This window comes from Sceloporus undulatus, chromosome 5, assembly GCF_019175285.1.
Source record: "Sceloporus undulatus isolate JIND9_A2432 ecotype Alabama chromosome 5, SceUnd_v1.1, whole genome shotgun sequence".
NCBI lineage: Eukaryota > Metazoa > Chordata > Lepidosauria > Squamata > Phrynosomatidae > Sceloporus > Sceloporus undulatus.
The window spans coordinates 105347937-105367189 of NC_056526.1; the positions used below are offsets into that span (position 1 = coordinate 105347937).

Below are 19253 nucleotides of genomic sequence, written 5' to 3' on the forward strand. Positions count from 1 at the left end.
GTCTCTAGCCTCATTCAATACTTGTCTGTTTAGAGTAATGACTCCCATTTGTGCTGCAATATGTGATGATAGCAATATTCCAATAGCCTAGAATTTCACAGGGAGCACATACCAATAATTCATATAAACTGCGTGTATTAAACTAACCTTCAACCTTAATAGCTTTTGATAATAAGGTACATGTCAGTACGGTGGTTGTAACTCAAATATATTACACGATCCTGGCAAAAGTTTTTCACTTAAGGAAAAATTTCTTCTAAATCACATGGCAATATCTAACAAAATATCTCTTGATTAGTATTACATATATTTACCTATTTCAGCTAACTTTTCAAAGTCAATTGCAGACATGCTTTCGGTATTCCAGCCTTTGCGGTCAGTGATGTCTACTAGTTGCTCAACTGATTTGTCTTTAGTCCTTGGAAACAAAAGAAAACAAAACAAAGCATGAATAGTTAAAATCATAAAAAAGTGTTTCTGTAGCATGTTTAAGGTCATGTTTAAGGTTACAATCCCAACCCTGCACTGTTATAACTATGTTCAGAGAGTCTTCATTGCAACTAGATTCTTTTGTATTTTATTGAGTTTGGTTCCAGCTTCCAAAAGTCTAACATAAGCTGGAAGAAGCTACTGTTAGACAGGCTCACTATTGCTACTGTCCTGTTGTTGCTGTTGTTGTTGTTGCTGCTGCTGCTGTTCTGTGCCTTCAAGTAATTTCCAAACTTATGGTGACTCTAAGGTGAACCTATCACAGGATTTTCTTCGCAAGATTTGTTCAGAGGGGAGTTTGTCTTTGCTGTCCTCTGAGGCTGAGAGGTCACCAAGTGGGTTTCCATGGCTGAACTGGAATTTGAACTCTAGTCTCCAGAGTCACAATCCAATGCTCATTGCTCACCTCACTATACCACCCTCTAACCACTAGAGACACAAACCAATTCTATTATTTACCCTTCTCCCTCAGAAAAGGGTACACAAGTAAAACCCAAAATGCATTATCGAAGTATTCTGTTGTTTGTAAAAGGAGAAACATGTGCATGCACATACATAGAGAATACAGTCAGCTCTTCGTATCTGTGGGGGATCCATTCCAAACACACACATTGCTACAGATAAGAAAAAACGCAGGACCTCATTTCTCCCCAATGCCTGCTGCTCAATCTCCAGCTTTCTCTGAGGGGAGAAGGTGCAGGGACAGTCAAGAGGGAGAGCTACCTTGTCCTCATATCCCAAACATTGTTCACTCCCATTGAAGGTGACCTCGGAGTGCAGGCAGCCCCCAGCATATGCCTGGTGCGGAGCCTCCCTCACTACCTTGCATGCCTGTCTACCTGCTTACTTCACCTGGCAAGATGCCTTGGACCTACCATGGGCAAGAATTACAAAGATGTTTCTTGCAAGGGGACAGAGGCAAGGAAGGTTGGCAGGATGAGGAGTCAACTGCCTGGCGGAGTGCAGTTGGGGAAGGTAGGGCTTGTGTGCTCTCCTGTGCTGCCACCATCTTTGCTCCTGCTGGCCTCTAGTGAGGTGGTTTGATAATTCCCTATGCCCCACAGTGATGGAGGGGGAAATCTTCCTCCTGCCCACTGGGTATCCCGTTGAACAGCTCTTCTGCCATCATGGCAGGCAACCAAGCCAAAGCAGTGAGTCTTTCTCCTCCACCTGCTGGCACTGCTGACAATGCCCACCCCCCATGTGTTACTTGTGAGTGAAGAGTCTCCACTGGGTACCATCCAACCTGGCCAGGCTGGTCATGTCTCGGAGCCTGGCACTGGAGGTGGGCCGGGCGCTCTGCCACATATGGGTCTTGGGTGGAGCAGCAGGATGGGTGTGCACCCTTTCCACACCAGCAGACAACACAGCGAGGCCATTGGGCGCAGCCGCGCCACCATTGGGAACAACGGGGCTTGCCATCCATGGATGCTCAAATCCACAGATGGCAAGCCTTTGGATGGTGAGAGCCCACTATACTGGGTTTCCCTCCCAGTATTTATCAGATGCCTTTCAAAAGTCAGGCCAAATATATCATAGGAGAACAAGTCAGTGTCTAGCTCATAACTCAAAGTAACTTAAGAACAAAAGTGCCTCTTTACAGCAGAATCATGGCTGCAGTAAACTAAATACAGTGATGCCTTGCCTGCTCATTCACAAATGGACTCAACATACCAAGAAATGCAACCTGACTCACCACCAAACTAACCTCTACATACACAGATCATTGGTCAGGCTGCAGCTCTGTCTCATTTTTTTTTTTTTTTTTACAATAAAGCTCATACACTATGTAACCACCAAATCTGTACAGACGGAAACCCTTCTTCTCCAAGCCTAGCACACATCAGCTTGTCTAGTTTTCCCATACTTTTTAACATTATCAAATGCATTCCTACATGCCCCCTCTCCAAGAAACTAAACCAAGAAAAAAGATAAGATCATGGAAAGAAATCATCTGGCCAGTTTTCAGTGTATGCAGTCTTGAGGAGCTCCAATTCCAGTTACAAGGGGAAGAGAATTACTGCAGCACACTTGGAAATTAATTTACCCTTGACCACAGTGTTCTCTGTTCCTAAGAGATAACATAATCTCCTTAATAGCATTCGGCAGCAAGTATTACTGTTTATAGTGAACTGCCAGAATTAACTTAACTCTCTTCTCCACTACTTTAGGTTGGGGAGAGTGTTTACAAAAGAAATTTAGAAGCCTTATACAAGAAGCCCAGTTTGTATCATTCATGAGTTCTTTTGACAACTTAGAAGAGTGTTATTTTACATGCATTTTTTAAAAAATGAAACAAAACTGCAAAGACAACAGTTTTCTTTTTTAAAAAAAACCAATCAGCATCAAGAAACAGATGAAAGAAAGCCAAATGATTGATTCTTTGCAATGTCTGTTAACACTTTGATGCTTTTCTTTGTGCCTGTAGCTGTCAGCTACACCTTTTATTTTAATTTAAAATGGAAAACCATTGATCTGGATTGGTAAAAGAAAAGGAAAGAAATGCTATTCACATATGATTCTATCTACGAGTATAATTCTTTATGTATTGGACTAGTTTAATATGGAAAGTATATTTTGCATCTGTCAAAATCTTGAAAGATGTTCAAGGATTATTATTAGCAGATTATATATATATATATATATATATATATATATATATATATATATTGCATGTTTAAAGAGGTAGTAAGAAAAATAAATTGCATTCAGTAACACTTAAGATCCAATGAAGAAGTTTCAATAAATGAACTAGAAGTAAAGAGAAAGGCAGGCATTCTCCTTCTTGACATATGCACCTGCAAGTCCCATTCTGGAGGGGCACAGAGGGCTATACTCTTGCCCTTGCACTCTGTCCAAAACCTTTCCACCATCTGGCAGTTGTCAAGCCCTGGGAGTGACCTCCACTGCTGTTTTGTACTGGTAGGGAGGAAGGAGCAGAAAGATCCTTTTGCTCCAATCTGCCAGAACGAAAAGGTGGGTGCACTTCCCTTAAGATTGCACCCTCATGTCTACTCCCTGCTCCACTACGATGAAACCAGCTGCTACTCCACTGTCTGAACTATGCACCCCACCAGTAGGTGATAGCAGCAGAGGGCCCTTCTGGGACTTGACAGTTGCCAAGCAGTGGGAGGATGCAGAACTGTGTGAGCAGAGCAATGCACCAATGTAGGATCTCAGCCGAAGAATCTTATCCTATCTCTGTCTACTCACAAGTAAGTGCTGAGTTCAATGGTATTTAGTTCCAGCTGAATGTTTATTTACTTTGACAGACAATGACAAGATATCACTGTCATTTTGTAAACACTGTACCAACAGCTTGCTCATACTTTGTTGTTGTTGTTGTTGTTGTTGTTGTGTGCCTTCCACATCATTTTGGGTTTCAGGCAATTCTAAGGCGACCCTATCATGCGTTTTTTTTTTGCAAGCTTTGTTCAAACGAGGTTTGTCATTGTCTTCCCTTGAGGCTGAGAGAATGTGACTTGCTCAAGTGGGTTTCATAGCTAAGCTGGGAATTGAACCCTAACCTCCAGAGTTGTACTCCAACACTCATATCATTATACCACACTGATTCTCATCCTGCTCATACTAGTATTTAATTATTAAACTTATAGTCTACCCTCACCATATGTGGGGGATCTGTTCTCCCCCTGGCATGTAAGACAAAATACACGGGACCTCAAGTCCTGTTTGTATGAAAGTGGCATTCATTCTATGGGGGGCTTGCCATCCGCATGACCTTGAGTCTGCATATGGCAAGCTTCCGTATGGCGCAGGCCCACTGTACAATGCAGCCCGTAGGAATCTATGTTTTCTGCTGATGCCTGGTATCATGTGTCCATGTACAGATATGTGCTACCTGAAGTGAATATGAGGAGTCTTTCGCCAAGTCTTCCAAACCATCACAGCGAGAACCAGGGTGCCCATGTGGATAATAAGATATATATCTCAAACTAGGTTCTCAGAAATGAAGCAAGACTAGAGGTTCCATTCTGGAGGGGAACAAAGGGCTATACTCTTGCCCTTGCATTACTGTATAGAAGAAATATACGCACAAGCAAATATTTAAACATGGTTAACATACATTAAGTTAAGTCTATGAAGGGTCCAGAGAACTGAAAGGACTAGAGATGTATCCACACTGCAGAAATAAAACAATTTGACACCACTTTAACTGCCATGACTCTATTCTACAGAATCCTGGGATTTGTAGTTTGGTGGGGCTCCAAAACTCTGACAGAACAGGCTAAATACCTCACCAAACAACAAATCCCAGGATTTTGTAGGATAGAGTTCTGGCATTAAAGTATTATTATTATTATTAACCTTTATTTATAAAGTGCTGTAAATTTACACAGCGCTGTACATACAATCTTTTAGTTAGACGGTTCCCTGCCCTCAGGCTTAGTATCATATTCCCTCATTCTGAAGTGTGGCTATATCCTAGGATGAACAGAACAGCATAAAGTGCTTCAGAAGGGATAAGGAGACACTGTTTCAAAGCTAGGACACAGATTTGAAATGTTACAATCTAACATGTGATGAAGACAGGGACTTGAATACAGGTATCTTGACCAATAGAGGCAAGGTAGAGGTGACTGGTGTTAGTGGAGGCAGTAGAAATGGAGAATAATTTTTTAAAAGGGTTGAAATGAAAATGTTTTCTGTTCTTTTTTTCTAATTATTTTTATTGCATTTTTACAGTAAAACAGATAAAGTCTGTAGAACAATGATGACAACAACAACAATTAACTACAAGGGCCAAGGGTATGTATTTGATTAATAGTTATTCTGCAGAAGAATCAAAAAATTAGTTCTCAGCAAGAGCCAGAGAGTCTGGTTTGTCCAGGTGCAGAGTGTCTGTCCAAAGATCCATCTGTGAAGAAGGAGGTTGGATCCGATGGGAGTCAATAAAGATCATCCTGTCGTCTTGAAATGTGTCAGTCTTTTTGTGACCAATGCAAAACCACATCATAGCAGACAGTTTCTCCATCAACCACTTAGTCCAAATTCTACACCACCAGTTCTCAATGAAGAGTTCACCTAACTTCCAATATTTGGCTACTTCTAATCTGGCAGTAGTAATAAGGGAAAAAAACGATCAATTTCCTATGTTTCAAGTTAGAATTACCTTTAACAAATATAGAAAGCAAAAGCATAATTCGACAGAAATTTACAGTTTGATCAGTGATACATGAAATTTTATAGAGAACTGAATCCCAGAATTTTCTCATTTTAGGACATTCAATCCACTTAATCCGCCCTGAAACCAGTTTGAAATGGGTCTAGATAATTGGCTTCATCCAAGACAGCTTGAAGCTGGAAGGCGAATGCCCTCTCGATCACCTTGCCCAAAAATGGTAAAAGAGAGACCGGTCTATCATTGTTTCTCACCAGCGGATCCAGGGAAGGTTTTTTTCAAAAGCAGTCTAAAGACTGCTTGCTTTAATTGTGATGGAAAACTTCCCTCCCTGAGGGATGCATTGATTATAGATTGTAGTAATGTTTTTGTTGCATCCCCTCCCTGAGTGATCAACCATGATCACTCAGGGGCAAGGATTAAGAGGGCATGTCATCCTCCTGACACATCCAACAATCTTGCCCACTTCATCAGTATTTACAAACATATTTTGAAGGACCCCAAAAAGAAATGGCCATTCCAACCTGTCAAAGGCTTTCAAAGCATCAAGCGAAAGTAAGGCTAGAGGAGTCTTTGACTGGTTGGAATGGTGGATGATACTGAGTACCCTGCGGACTGGGTCTGCTAGGCATCTGCCCGGCATGAGGTCAGGATCAATGTATTCTAAAATAAACTCATTTATTCTGGAGGCCATAATAGAAGTAAATATTTTTGCATCTTGATTAAGACGTGCAATAGGGTGGAAAGATTTAGTTTATGAGCATTCGTCTTTGGTTTTCAGGATTGGAATTATTTGGGTTCTATACCAATTTGCCAGCACAGAAGCATTACTGAAAATGTTTTCTATTCTAAAGCAAATGTTTTCTTCAAAACTTGCTGTGATCTGTATGCTCATTTTATAGACTAAAGAAGATGCGGTTATACACATTTACTGCCATTGCAGGCACAAGCTTTATTTTTCACATACATTATCAAGGCAAAGTGGAAGTTTCTAGAATTATGATGTTAGGAGTACAATCAGCCCTCTGTATCAGTGGGCTATACTCAAAGGCTGAGCATGCATGTGCATACTGTGCATCCATAGAAAATAATGGGACTTGGGGTCCTACACTTTTTGGTATCCATGGTGGGGGGGAGGGTCTGAAACAGAGCCCCCACTGAGAATTGAGCTCCTTGGTAACATGCATTTTGTAGTAAAAGGTGAAAAGAATGAGGTATGCTACAGGAAATCTCTTTTTCAGATCTTGCCTAAGGCAAGGTCCACTGTTCTCTCAGTTGAAAATCCAGGTATCCTAGTTCAACCAGATTCTGCCAATGACTTACATCATCACCACAACTCCGTTACTGTCATGTTCTTCCAGCTCTGGCCAATCAGATTCTCCATATACTACTCCTATAGATCTCTAGGATCTGTTCCAGCTCCCTGGGAACTGAATCTTACCAGCAGTTTCAACTAGGGTGCACCCACTGAATCAAGTGCATAAATTGTAAGTCAACACCTATCATGCATATCCCACCAATTCAATTACTGAACCCCAGCTGGGACTCCCAATAGGTTTCAGGCCTGTGTTTTTGAAATATAAGTGCTAGCTGCGTTTTAAATCCTATTGATTTAAAAAGGCAAGTTAAGCACATATTTCCATTATCTCCCAGGGAAATAAAAGGAACTTTAAAGTTAACTCTGGCTGAATTGGGCCAGAGTTACTATTTTAAAAGCAGAAATTTCATATTAGACCAGGGAGAAAAGATAGAAGTCAGCTTTTTAAACATTTTATGTTTTTCAATAGTTTATACAAGATATTTTTGGTAGTATCTAAAGCTTTTGCTTTCAGCGATAAGAGATAGGATGCAGAGGGGTACACAGAAAGGTTAATTTCTGAGATGAATTGAGATGCAGCCTTGAGAAAGTGAAGATGAAAGCAAGACAGACGAGCTTTTGTGTGCTATCGTTCCAGCTTACATGCTGATCAGACGGAGCAGATTTTTTGAAAGCAATTTTCTTCCAGTCTCATTCATTCAGCATTTGAGTTAAAAATAATAATAAGAGAATGGTGTTTTATGTGCAAGAAATATATACTACCCAGAGCCAACAAAGAAATCTTGCTTGGGGGCTGTTTTTCACAGTCTAAACTCAGGCAGGTATAGACATCATCCTAAACTGACTTCTGTAAATTACTCTGACCTGCACTATAGAGCTTTTAGAAGCTGCATCATTATCACTCAAGACTAGTGTGCATCAAGAGACTCTATGTTTCTTAATGCTAAAGACAAGAAGAAAAATGGGAAGAGAGAAGAAGAGAGCCAGTGTGTAGTAGTTTGAGCCTTGGATTACGACTCTGGAGACCTGGGTTCAAATCCTCGCTCTACCATGGAAACTTACTGGTGGCTGTGGGCAAGTCATACTCTCTAAGTCTCAGAGGAAGGCAAAGGCAATCACTCACTGAACAATCTTGCCAATAAACCCTTATGATAGGCTCACCTTAGAGTTTCCATAAGTTGGAAACAAATTGAAGGGACATAAAAATCGCCACCACAATCAAGACAAGAAACATATATTGTAAAGAATAGGGCTAAGGAATCAAAATATCACAATACAGGAGAACATTAAGGCAAACCTAGAGATGGTATCATTATTAATGAAGTAAGCAGTAACCCAGATAAATAATACTGGAGATTGGTCCCAAACCTAATCTATTCCACAAATGGCAGCCATTCAGAGTCAAACACAGGCCTGCCACATACTTAGTACTTGAGTAGTGGGCAGGATGAATTTACAATGAGTGGAAGGGATGCAGATAACCTGCAGATAGTCAAGTTGCTGATGGAGTTTACAGATCAGACAAGCAATTTCTATGAGAGAATGAAAAGCAAACTGGTTCCACCGTGAAGGGGTGCTCTCACAACAGCCCATATAATTCAGTATTAGATTAACCAGGCTGCCACTTGAAATACTAATGCTGCTTAGAAAGCCAATGTTGTCTATCATCAAAAACAAAAGAACTTTATTTTTTTAATTGTCAAAAAAAGCTGATCCATATGTACTGAAGTAATCTTTTAACTACTGTATTACTATTTTGAGATCTCATCTGAGAGAAAGGCAGGACATAAGTGCAATTAATTAATTAATTAATTAATTCTTTAGTTCAGGTTCTGCAACTGAGATCCCAGACCATTCTTCAGTGTCTTGCCATTTTAATACAATCAGTGGTGGAATTATTTTTGCAGCATTGACTGTGGTATACTGGGCTTGCCCAAAGTTCTGCATGATTAATCATGTAACACAGTAGATTTCAGGTTAGTATCAGATACGTATCTTTATGTGTGGGACAAGCAAAGGAGCCAACCAGGAGGCAAATTTAGGAAGCAAAAGGCAGACAAGAAGCAGACAGGGGAACAAGGAGTACATAGGCTCATTTCTGACCTATGGTATTTATATCAGTTAATCATTTCCATTTTGTGGCAAAAGCTCCAGACATTTGTATTGCACAGCAGGGCCTCAAGGTGTTTTGATCTGACACTGTGGCAGGGAATCACACCCAAATCAATTAGTGTGACACTAATTATCTAGGTGTGACTGAATGTGGGAATGGAGAGTTACAGTTGTGAAAATATATAGCACACCTATAATTTGTACATGCACGAACTGTTCAGAACTCCATGTCAACAGATGGAGTGTGAGGTCAGCATGGAAGATCCTGCTTCCCTCTCCCACACTGTGATCCATATTTTGATATTCCAGAGAGCTGCTGTCTGACCTTCACATTAACTACTGGATTAAGCACTAGACAAATATATATCTAAAAGCTATGAGGTCTATCTACTTTCTCTGCAGACTACAAATGATTTGGTGAGCAACCAATATGGCTCAGCTTAAGCACATACTATTTAGCAGACTAAGCCAAGAACGTCTGTATGTGTGACTAAATTAATGGAAGAAATGTCAAACAAAAAGACAGGCCTGACAATAAAAATGTGGCTGCAATTCTTCTTCCAATTAGATATGCTTCGCTTTCATTAATTTCAATGGGACTTGCAGCAGATTTACACTATTAAAAAATTACAGGTTGTAAGTCAAGCATATAGGCAGTGTAGTAACTGAGCTCTTTGTGGAAAGAAGTCATGTCATTGCATGGAACATATGTAGCTGTTAAGCTATCTTGATTTTGTTTTACAAAGAGGCCTAAATTTCATATACAGTAAATATAAATAAAGCCTACAAAACACAAAAAAGCACTATCTGCTGCAGTGGGACCCTAAGTTATATGTGTGAACGTATTACGTCAGTCAAGCAGCCAACCATCTCCCAGTGACTAAAAAAGTTACATTATGAATGTGTGTGTGAGTTGTTGTTGTGTGCCTTCAAGTAATTTCTGAGTTATGACAACTCTCAGGTGAACCTATCATGAGGTTTTCTTGGGAAGATTGTTCAGATTTGCCACTGTCTTCCCCTGAGGCTGGAGCAAGTGACTTGCACAAGGTCACCCAGTGGGTTTCATGGCTGAGCGGGAATCGATCCCTGGTCTCCAGATTCATAGTCCAATACTCAAACCACTACACCACATTGGAGCTACATTAGAACACCTTAGGATTATGAAAGTTGATGTGGTGGAAAGAACACATGGAAGGCATGAACAGAATACCATGTTCACTGTGCTATTAAAGGATGCAGTGAGATTACTAAGAGTGCAAGACCCAGCGACAGGTTGGGGTTCTAATAGTGGCTAAATGCCATGGGTCTATGAAGCAGCAGGGAAGACAACTGGTGAGTTGCAATTTGCATTGCTCCAATTTACAACATTTCTTGTTATCTAACCTCTTCAAATTTGGTGACAGATTGAGTAAAATCACTAACTTAGTGGCAACTTCAGCTCCACTGGAATGCATCCCTCTGGAACTGGCTCTCCTCATTTACATCAGTCTCAATCTACACTGTGAGTCCTGGAATACAATCCTGACATACTGTAAATCCTTACTCCACAGCGCCATTTTGGATATTGTGGCAGCTTTCCACTGAGTATACTCTTACATGGAGCAACAGCCAAAGAGAACTTCCTGACAAGTGTATTTGTGGGGTATACATATTTACAAGTATGTTTGTTGCATTTAACTTTTATCCTTTTAAGCGTGTGTGGGCACGTGTGTATAAATATACACACACATGTGTGACCTGGTCTTCAGAAAGCAAGCACAACAATACAATGTATATTATACATAAATCTTGCAAGGTTAAAAGGTAAAAGAGGAAGACAGATGGGGTTTGTCCTATCTATACAGATATTAGGAACAGAGAGGTTAGACAACATTGAATAGATATCCCCTCCCTACACACACACACACACACACACACACACACTTTTTCTCTGGATTTAGGATGCTAATTATTTGTATATCCTTGTAAATACATAGAAACACTTCTCACATGTTATATTAATCTTTCCAATGGCGCACTTTGGGAGGCAGGCCAAATCCCACCAACCCTGTAACCTTTTAATATTTCTATTATACCGTACCATCACATTTTCAAAAAGTTACCAGTTATTAGTTGTCTGTGGTACACTAATGGGAAAATATCATTTTCCTAGGACCTTAAAAATATTATCTGACTATTCAGTCTTAACATGCATACACTAGCCTGCTCTTATTTATTTTGAGCCATCAGTGCTTTAAATGAAAATGGTTAATTCCTCACACTTTAAATTGATCTGGACTGGCCACAAGACATGTAGACAGCAGGCCTCAACAGACCGCATAAAGAGCACCCACATGCCGGCCACCCAGACTCCCCCGTAGATGGCGGGCGGCATCACGCTGTGTCTTTGGTGCAGTGCTTACACATGATGAAGGTTAAGAGGTGATATGATAGTCCTGTTTAAATGTTTGAAGGGATGTCATATTGAGGAGGGAACAAGCTTGTTTTCTGCTGCTCCAGAGAACAGGACCCAGAACAATGGATGCAAGCTACAGCAAAAGAGATTCCACCTCAACATTAGGAGGAACCTCCTGACAGTAAGGGCTGTTTGACAGTGGAACACACTCCCTCAGAGAGTGGCGGAGTCTCCTTCCTTGGAGGTCTTTAAACAGAGGCTGGATGGTCATCTGTCAGGGATGATTTGATTGAGAGTTCCTGCATGGCAGGGGGATGGACTGGATGGCCCTTGTGGTCTCTTCCAACTCTACGATTCTATGATGCACCAAAGAAGTGGTGAAAAGCCGCTGCCACTACAGCTAGGGCACCCTTTTTGCAGCTCCTTTTTGCGCCACGGAAATGCTAGATTGGGGCCGCAGCATGTAGTTGCCGTGGTCCCAATCCAGCAATGAAAGAGGGGCAGTCTGTTCAGCCCCTGGGGTCTAGTTGTTGCTGTATTAAATTTGTCAAAAACATTGCAGCCTCAGTATTGGGTACGTTGCATGCATCATCTAATATATAAAAGGCATATTATACCTGCCTAAGTAGTGTAAGTTTCTATTCGGTAAAGGTGATTAGCTGTTACAATAAACATTAATGTTCAATCATTATGAAATCTACTTTGTATTAAATTAACAGACTGGAAAAGGAGGTAACAACAAAGAGTTATGTTAGGCTAAATTCATGCTCAAATAGAGATTACATCCCATGGGTACTATGCTTTGGATCTTAGACTGAAACATATTTGTTCAGATGGCAATTTTTATTTAATTATCTGGCAAGCTACTGGACAACGGTCCAGTGCATCATAGCTACATACTGTATTTCAAACTGCTGAGTGATCCACAAGGAATTCTTAAGCTCAAATAAATTAGCTCTCTATAAAGATTATTGATATCTTAAATAATACAGTCTTGAATTTCTTAAGTGTTATCAAATAGAAGCAAAGAAACAGAACAAGTAAGAAAACACCTGTGCTTTGCTCACTTCTCTACATGCTCTTTACCTTGCGGCTTGGGACCCTTTCATGCTACACAATTATAGCATTATCATTCTGCTTTAACAACTATGGTTCCATCCTGTGAAATCCTGAGATTTGTAATGTAGGGAGGGGCATTTATGCTTAAAATTCTGCAGCAAAGACTCCAACCATATATGGAGTGAGAAATTCCAGAGCTGCAAGCTCCATATGGGAAACAAAACAGTGCCCCAAAGATTAGAAGCCATCAATTTACATTCCCAACCAGAAAAAAAAAAGAAACACAAAAGATAGCAGTAATTACAGAAGCATTGCATTTTCCCATTCAAGGAAAATAATGTTCACGATTCTGCAGAAAAGACCCTATCCATATAGATTATGGGAATGTAGTCTATCATATCTAGAGGCGGCCAGGTCTGGGAAGGGTAACCCATAGGAACAGCTTGACACCTTAACTATATATACATTTCCTCTGAGGTTCTGTTGGTTCCAGGAGGGCTTACTCCAGACCAAGTCATTAATTTCATTGTATCCAAATGTAAATGTCTGCCGTGGTAAAAGTTTTTGGAACACTCTTGACCTTCTGAAACCAGAGGCCACTTTGCTTGATTCAGGGTGTATGTGTACCTGCATTTGACTATAGTAGGGCACTTGCATCATCTGCAAAAATAAGCTCGGTCACTTTTTTGGGGGCTCACTTCAAAGCATGGTATCAACAGGGCTCACCTCTGGAACATTTTAATGCAAAGGCTTGGGCCTAGCACACATGAAGTGAGAACACAAGAGAGATCTTAAGCAAGTGCAAAATGAATTACCTTGGCCACTGGGTAACAACTGCCTGTGGCAGGGTCACTAGATGTCCTCCATTTCTAGAACACATCATACATTCCAACCTTCTGTCTAGGAGAAATTTCAAAATGTCTTCCATTTTGAGCATGACTAAAAACCATGAATTTATATTTATATTAGTGCTTTTTGCTTTTAGTTTGGAATGTCTTACATTCAAGTAGATGTAATATAGCTGTAAATAAACACTTTGAATTGAATTTCCATTTCTATGAGTGTTTTTAGCTTTCATTTGGTCATCTCCTCTGTTTTTCTTGAATGTTCTACATTTCATGCGGCCTTATCCTCCTTTGCAGTGAGGACCCATCTGGTCACCCTGGCCTGCTAACATTTCCCAGTGCAAAAACAAAATTGAGGGGACTTGCATCATGATCAAAGGGTGATCTTTTGAAACAGATTTGAACCCAGGCCTGGGTGCTCTGGGTCCTCCTTTTCCAGGACATGTCCTACATCACAACCTTCTGTCCAGGAAGAATTCGCAAAATGCCCTCCATTTTGAGCCCAATGAGTAACACCATGTTTGCCATTCTCCTATGAGAGATAATACAGTAGATGTAATTTAGCTGTAAATAAAACCTATGTATTGCATTTCCATTTCTATGAGTGTTTTTAGCTTTTATTTGGTCATGTCCTCCATTTTTCTTGAATGTCCTATATATTGTGGTACCTTGTACTCCTTTGCAATAGTGACATCTAGACACTTTGGCCTGCAGACATTTCCCAGTGCAAAAGCCGAAGCTGAGAGGATGTGCATCCCAATCAAAAAAGGTGATCTTTTGAAGCAGATCTGAATCCAATTCCAGGCATAGCTTTTGCCACTGCTGCTCCATCGCTTCTGGCTTCAGAAGGTCATGAGGGTGCCAAAAACTGGTTTTACCACAGCAGACTGACATTTACATTTGGATAAAGTGGAATTTGTGACTTGGTCAGGGAGTAAACCCTCCTGGAATCAACAGAACTTCTAAGTAGCTTTGCGTAGGGCTTATGATGTGAAGCTATCCTTATGGACGAGCCTCCCATGACCTGGCATCCTCTAGATATGCTACAACCTCACAATCCACAGTGAACACTGTGAAGATGCTGGTTGTGGATGATGGGGTGGCAGTTTAAATTATTTGATGGGTACCTGGGGCTCATACCCGCTACACAATTGTAGTGTTATTATTCCACTTTAAATGCCAGAGTTCAGTCCTATGGTATCCTAGAGTTTGTAGTTTGGTGAGACCTTGGAGTATTCTACCTGGAATTCTTCCAAATCCCCCTCCCTAAACTGCCAATCCCAGCATTTCATTGGATGGAAACATAGCAGTTAAAGTGGAATTAGAGTGCTATAATAAGCCTGTGCTGTGTAGTGTAGTGATTTGAGCGCTGGCCTATGATTCTGGAGGCCAGGGCATGAATCTCCACTTGGCCATGGAAGCCGTCAGGCAAGCCACACTCTCTCAGCCTCAGAGGACAAAGGCAAGGGCAAACCCCTCTGAACAAATCTTGTCAAGAAAACCCTGTGGTAGATTCAGCTTCGGTTTATCATAAGACATAGAATCATAAAGTTGGAGGAGACCACAGGGGCCATCCAGTCCAATCCCTGCCATGCAGGAACTCTCAATCAAAGCATCCCTGACAGATGTCCATCCAGCCTCTGTTTAAAGACCTCCAAGGAAGGAGACTCCACTACACTCCAATGGAGTTTGTTCCACTGTTGAACAGCCCTTACTGTCAAGAAGTTCCTCCTAATATTGAGGTGGAATCTCTTTTCCTGGAGCTTGCATCCATTGCTCCAGTCTTAGTCTCTGGAGCAGCAGAAAACAAGCTTGCTCCCTCCTCAATATGACATCCCTTCAAGTATTTAAACAGGGCTATCATATCACCTCTTAACCTTCTCTTCTCCAGGCTAAACATAAACAAAATCTGAAAGCTGCTGCTTCCCATTCACATAAGAGACTCTGCAGTGGTTCCCAAACACCTGGAGGACCAAAGTGTGGGAACCACTGGATTAAGTGCTGACCTGGGATAGGATTTAACAGCAGATGCAACATACCTGAAAATAAATTGCAATTAAAATGAGAGTGGCAAAAACTGATTTGACCAACTCGGCGTTTCCCTTAATGGAGAAGGCAAAGTCTCAGGGTTAGAAAACAAGCAAAGAAAGAAAAGATCACTTAAAACAAAGGAAGAAGGAAACCCAACCCGGGCTGCAATGCTCCAAAGGACTCCAGGGAGCCTTCCTTCCGCCTTGGAGCCCACCTGAAGGAAAGGTGTGGCAGGGAAGGCAGAGAAACAGGAGAAGCTGGGCTTCCTCTTGCTTTCCCTGCCCACCTTTCTCGCCCTCTCCATCGCAGGGGGGCCAAGGCCGCCTCCAAGGCCCTCCTCGGGGGTCCTGAGAGGGGAGAAGCAAGGCACCCCCTCACTTACCTGGATGGCACCTGCCCTCCAAGGCCTGGCTGCCACTGAGGCCCTGCTGCTGTTGCTGCTGCTGGCCCTGAGGGAGGCAGGGCTAGGAGTAGAGCTAGGAGGGACTTTCGGTTTCCCTGGGGCTTTCCCCGCCTTCCCTTGGCTCCTGGTGCCCAAAGGAGGGCCAGGCCCTGCAAGAAGCCAGGAAGGAGGACCCTCAGGGAAAAGGGAGGAAAGGGGAAAGCTCAAAAACACACAACCACTCACAGAAGTGGAAGTTCTTACTTCTTAGCCATGCTTAAAATGGAAGACATTCTGGAGGGACGTCCTAAAACAAATGGCAGTACTTCCCCACAGGGAATCCTTGGAGAATACTAGACTTCCCATAGAGCAACCATACTTGCCCATAGGGCATCCTTGGAGAATACTAGACCTCCCATAGAGAAACCATACTTGCTCATAAAGAAGCATTGGAGAATAGTTCCCACAGGGAATCATGGGAGAGTACTTGTCCATTGGGAATCATTGGGGAATACTTGCCCATAGAGAAACTATACTTGACCATAAAGAATCATTAGATAATACTTCCCATACAGAAATCATACTTGCGCATAGGGAATCATTGGAGAATACTTATCCATAGACAATAATGGGAGAATACTTCCCATAGGGAATCACAGAAGAATACTTACCCATAAAGAAACCATACTTGCCTATATACAGTAGAATCATTTGGGCAATACAGTATTTCCCACATGGAATCATTGGAGAATACTTACCTGTAGAGAAACCATGCATGCCCATAGCGAATCAATGGAGAATACAGTACTGTACTTTCCATAGAGGATCACTGGAGAATCCTTGTTGATAGGGAATCATTGGAGAATGCTTACCCAAAGAGAAACCCTTAGAGAAACCATATTTGCCCGTAGGGAATCATTGGAGAATGCCTCCCATAGAGATCATTGGGGAATCCGTACCCTAAGTGAAACCATACTTGCCCATAGGAAATCATTGGAGAATACTTGCTATGGGCAAGTATTTTCGAATGATTCTCTGTGGATAAGTATGGTTTCTCTATGGGCAAGTACTATACTGTCATTTGTTTTAGTACAATTCTGGATTGTACATTCTGGAATTCCTCCTGGAGAGAAGGTGGAAATGGAGGACATGTCCTGGAAAAATAGGAGGACATCTGGGCACCCTGTTCCTGGTTGGCTGTTTTCCGACGTTAGACCCCTTTCTGGTACCACTGAGGCGAAAACCATAACCCTCTTTGTGGTGCCACTTTCAACACCTGGCTAAGACGTTTTCATTTAAGCAAACATTTAAAACATAAGCATGCCACATTGGTTTAATATTGAGCATGTGTATTTGTCATGCCTTTTAACTTCTGTATATTTTAAATGTAATTTTATATTGTTTTAGAGGATTTTAACTGTTTTAAATTTTATTGTAATTTTTTAAAAAACTGTGAGCCACCTTGAGTCCCTTCAGGGGGAAAGGTGACATAAATGAAACAGATAAATTAATAAGTAAATTTACCAAAGTATAATAACATCCCAAATCCACAGAAAACATCCCTGTTGGCCATTTGGCAAATGCAGTAACATTAAAAAAATCCACCAAACACTTTTTAACACTTTTGCCTGATGAAGAAGCCAGTGGAGCTTCCAAAGCTTGCATCGTATATTTTGTACATTTTCGTTGGTCCAATAAAACTATCACTGTCTGGTGGATTTTTGATGTTATTGGAGCCACACCAAAAATGTGATACCTTTATTGAACCAACTAAAATGCACAAAATATATGGTGCAAGCTTTGGAAGCTCCACTGGCTTCTTCATCAGGCAAAGATGTTAAAAAACAAAGAAGAGAAAAAAAGAGGGGAGAAATGACATTGTTCGTGCAATGTTGCTATTATGTGCCTTCAAGTTGTTTCCAACCCTAAGGCAAATCTATAATGGGATTTTTGTGGCAAGGTTTGTTCAGAGGTTTGCCATGACCATCCTCTGAGGCTGAGACTAAGGTCACCCATAGTTGAGAATTAAACCCTGATCTCCGAGTCAGAGTCCAACACTCAATCCACTACCCCAGGCTGGCTGGCTGGCTGTTGGAGTCATGGGCCTCCATTTTGTTACAATGTTGTTATAGTTGTTCTCAGTTAAGCTGGTACGGAGGCATATCCAGGTATACAGAGGCCATTACTCTTTTTGGATTCTAGGAAATAATGAGTCTTAAAGACCAGAAAGTAAAATTTGAACTCTATTAGCAATACAAAAAGGAACCTCCCTTGAGATCTAGTTTGCCTCTGTCCTATGAAGCTACCCACCCCTTTCTTTGGCAGAGGACATTGAATTTCTCAAGAAGTCTTTGTGTTGTTGCATTTGGAAAACTTTTAGATGCTGTTTAGGGAAAACACATTAAATGCTGTCTCAGTGTCCAAGAAGTTTTGTTGGAGGTAGAAACCTCAAAGAGTCATGTCCCAGTTCCTTGACTCCCTCCTTAGGATTCCCTTGTTGTGGTTAAAATCTGGTATTTCGATCCAGAAAACAAGCCAATGTGGCATAATGGTTTGAGTGTTGGACTGTGACTTGACTGGGTTCGATTCCCCACTTGCTCATGATACCAACTAGGACTCTGAGCAAGTCACATGTTCTTAGCCTCAGAGGAAGGTACTAGCAAACCTCCTCTGAAAAACCCTTGTCAAGAAAACCCCATGACAGGTCCCCCTTGGGGGTTGCCATAAGTCAGAAACAATATGAAAGCACACAACAACAACAACAACAACAACAACAACAACAACAACAACAGCTGTGTTGGCCATATAGCAATAGATAGTAACATCAAAAAGCCACAAAATGGTGATACCTTTATTGGATCGATCAAAATGCAGAAAATACATGATGCAAGCTTTTGATACTCCACTGGCTTCTTCATCCAGCAAAAGATCCAAGGAATTGGGAGCCAAAGGTCTAGGACTTAAGTCTTTAAGGGTTTTACCTCCAACAAAGGTAAAAGTTCTTTAAAACTGGGACTACATTTGATGTTTTGCCACCCCATTCCCACTGTCCCAGTTAATGTGGGTGGAACTGGGTAGATCCGGATGCCCCTCCCCTGAATCTCTCCATTAGCAAGTGCTCGCTACTGACTGAGGGGCATTTTAACCCGAATGCCTTATCGGGTTTAACTTGAGGGTGCCTGCTGTCAATCAAGCAATCGTCATAGGTGACGTTTGCAGGGGAATCGGAAGGGTCCTCCCCCCTCCTTTTTTTTAAAGAGCCATGCACAAGATGCCCAAAAGTGCGCACCTTTTGTCAAATAAACCTCTTTGTGTGTGTGTGTGGGGGGGTGCAGGTTATGATTTCCCCCTGGCCCCATTTTCAACCCCCAAATGCAAGTTAATGCATTCCAGTATTCCCCATTCCTTGCCATCCTAGAATGCCTCATACACAGGTAATAATAATAATAATAATAATAATAATAATAATAATAATAATAATA

General features: G+C 41.4%; 1 protein-coding gene across 3 annotated transcripts in view; it reads right to left on the reverse strand.

Moving 5' to 3' along the window:
- The window catches only part of LOC121930729 (proline-rich protein 5-like), a 181528-nt gene that overhangs the window by 31787 nt on the left and 130488 nt on the right, over positions 1-19253 (reverse strand). The window contains exons 1-2 of one of the 3 annotated variants that reach the window (XM_042467470.1): positions 15772-15826; positions 315-418 (exon numbers count right to left, since the gene is read on the reverse strand). The exons of 1 other annotated variant lie outside the window; for it this stretch is intronic. In XM_042467470.1, the coding sequence (XP_042323404.1) occupies positions 315-351 (37 nt within the window). In that variant the 5' untranslated portion in view covers positions 352-418; positions 15772-15826. Of the gene's footprint in view, positions 1-314; positions 608-15771; positions 15827-19253 lie in introns of those variants that run through there. One more of the 3 variants, XM_042467469.1, reaches the window with a different exon arrangement.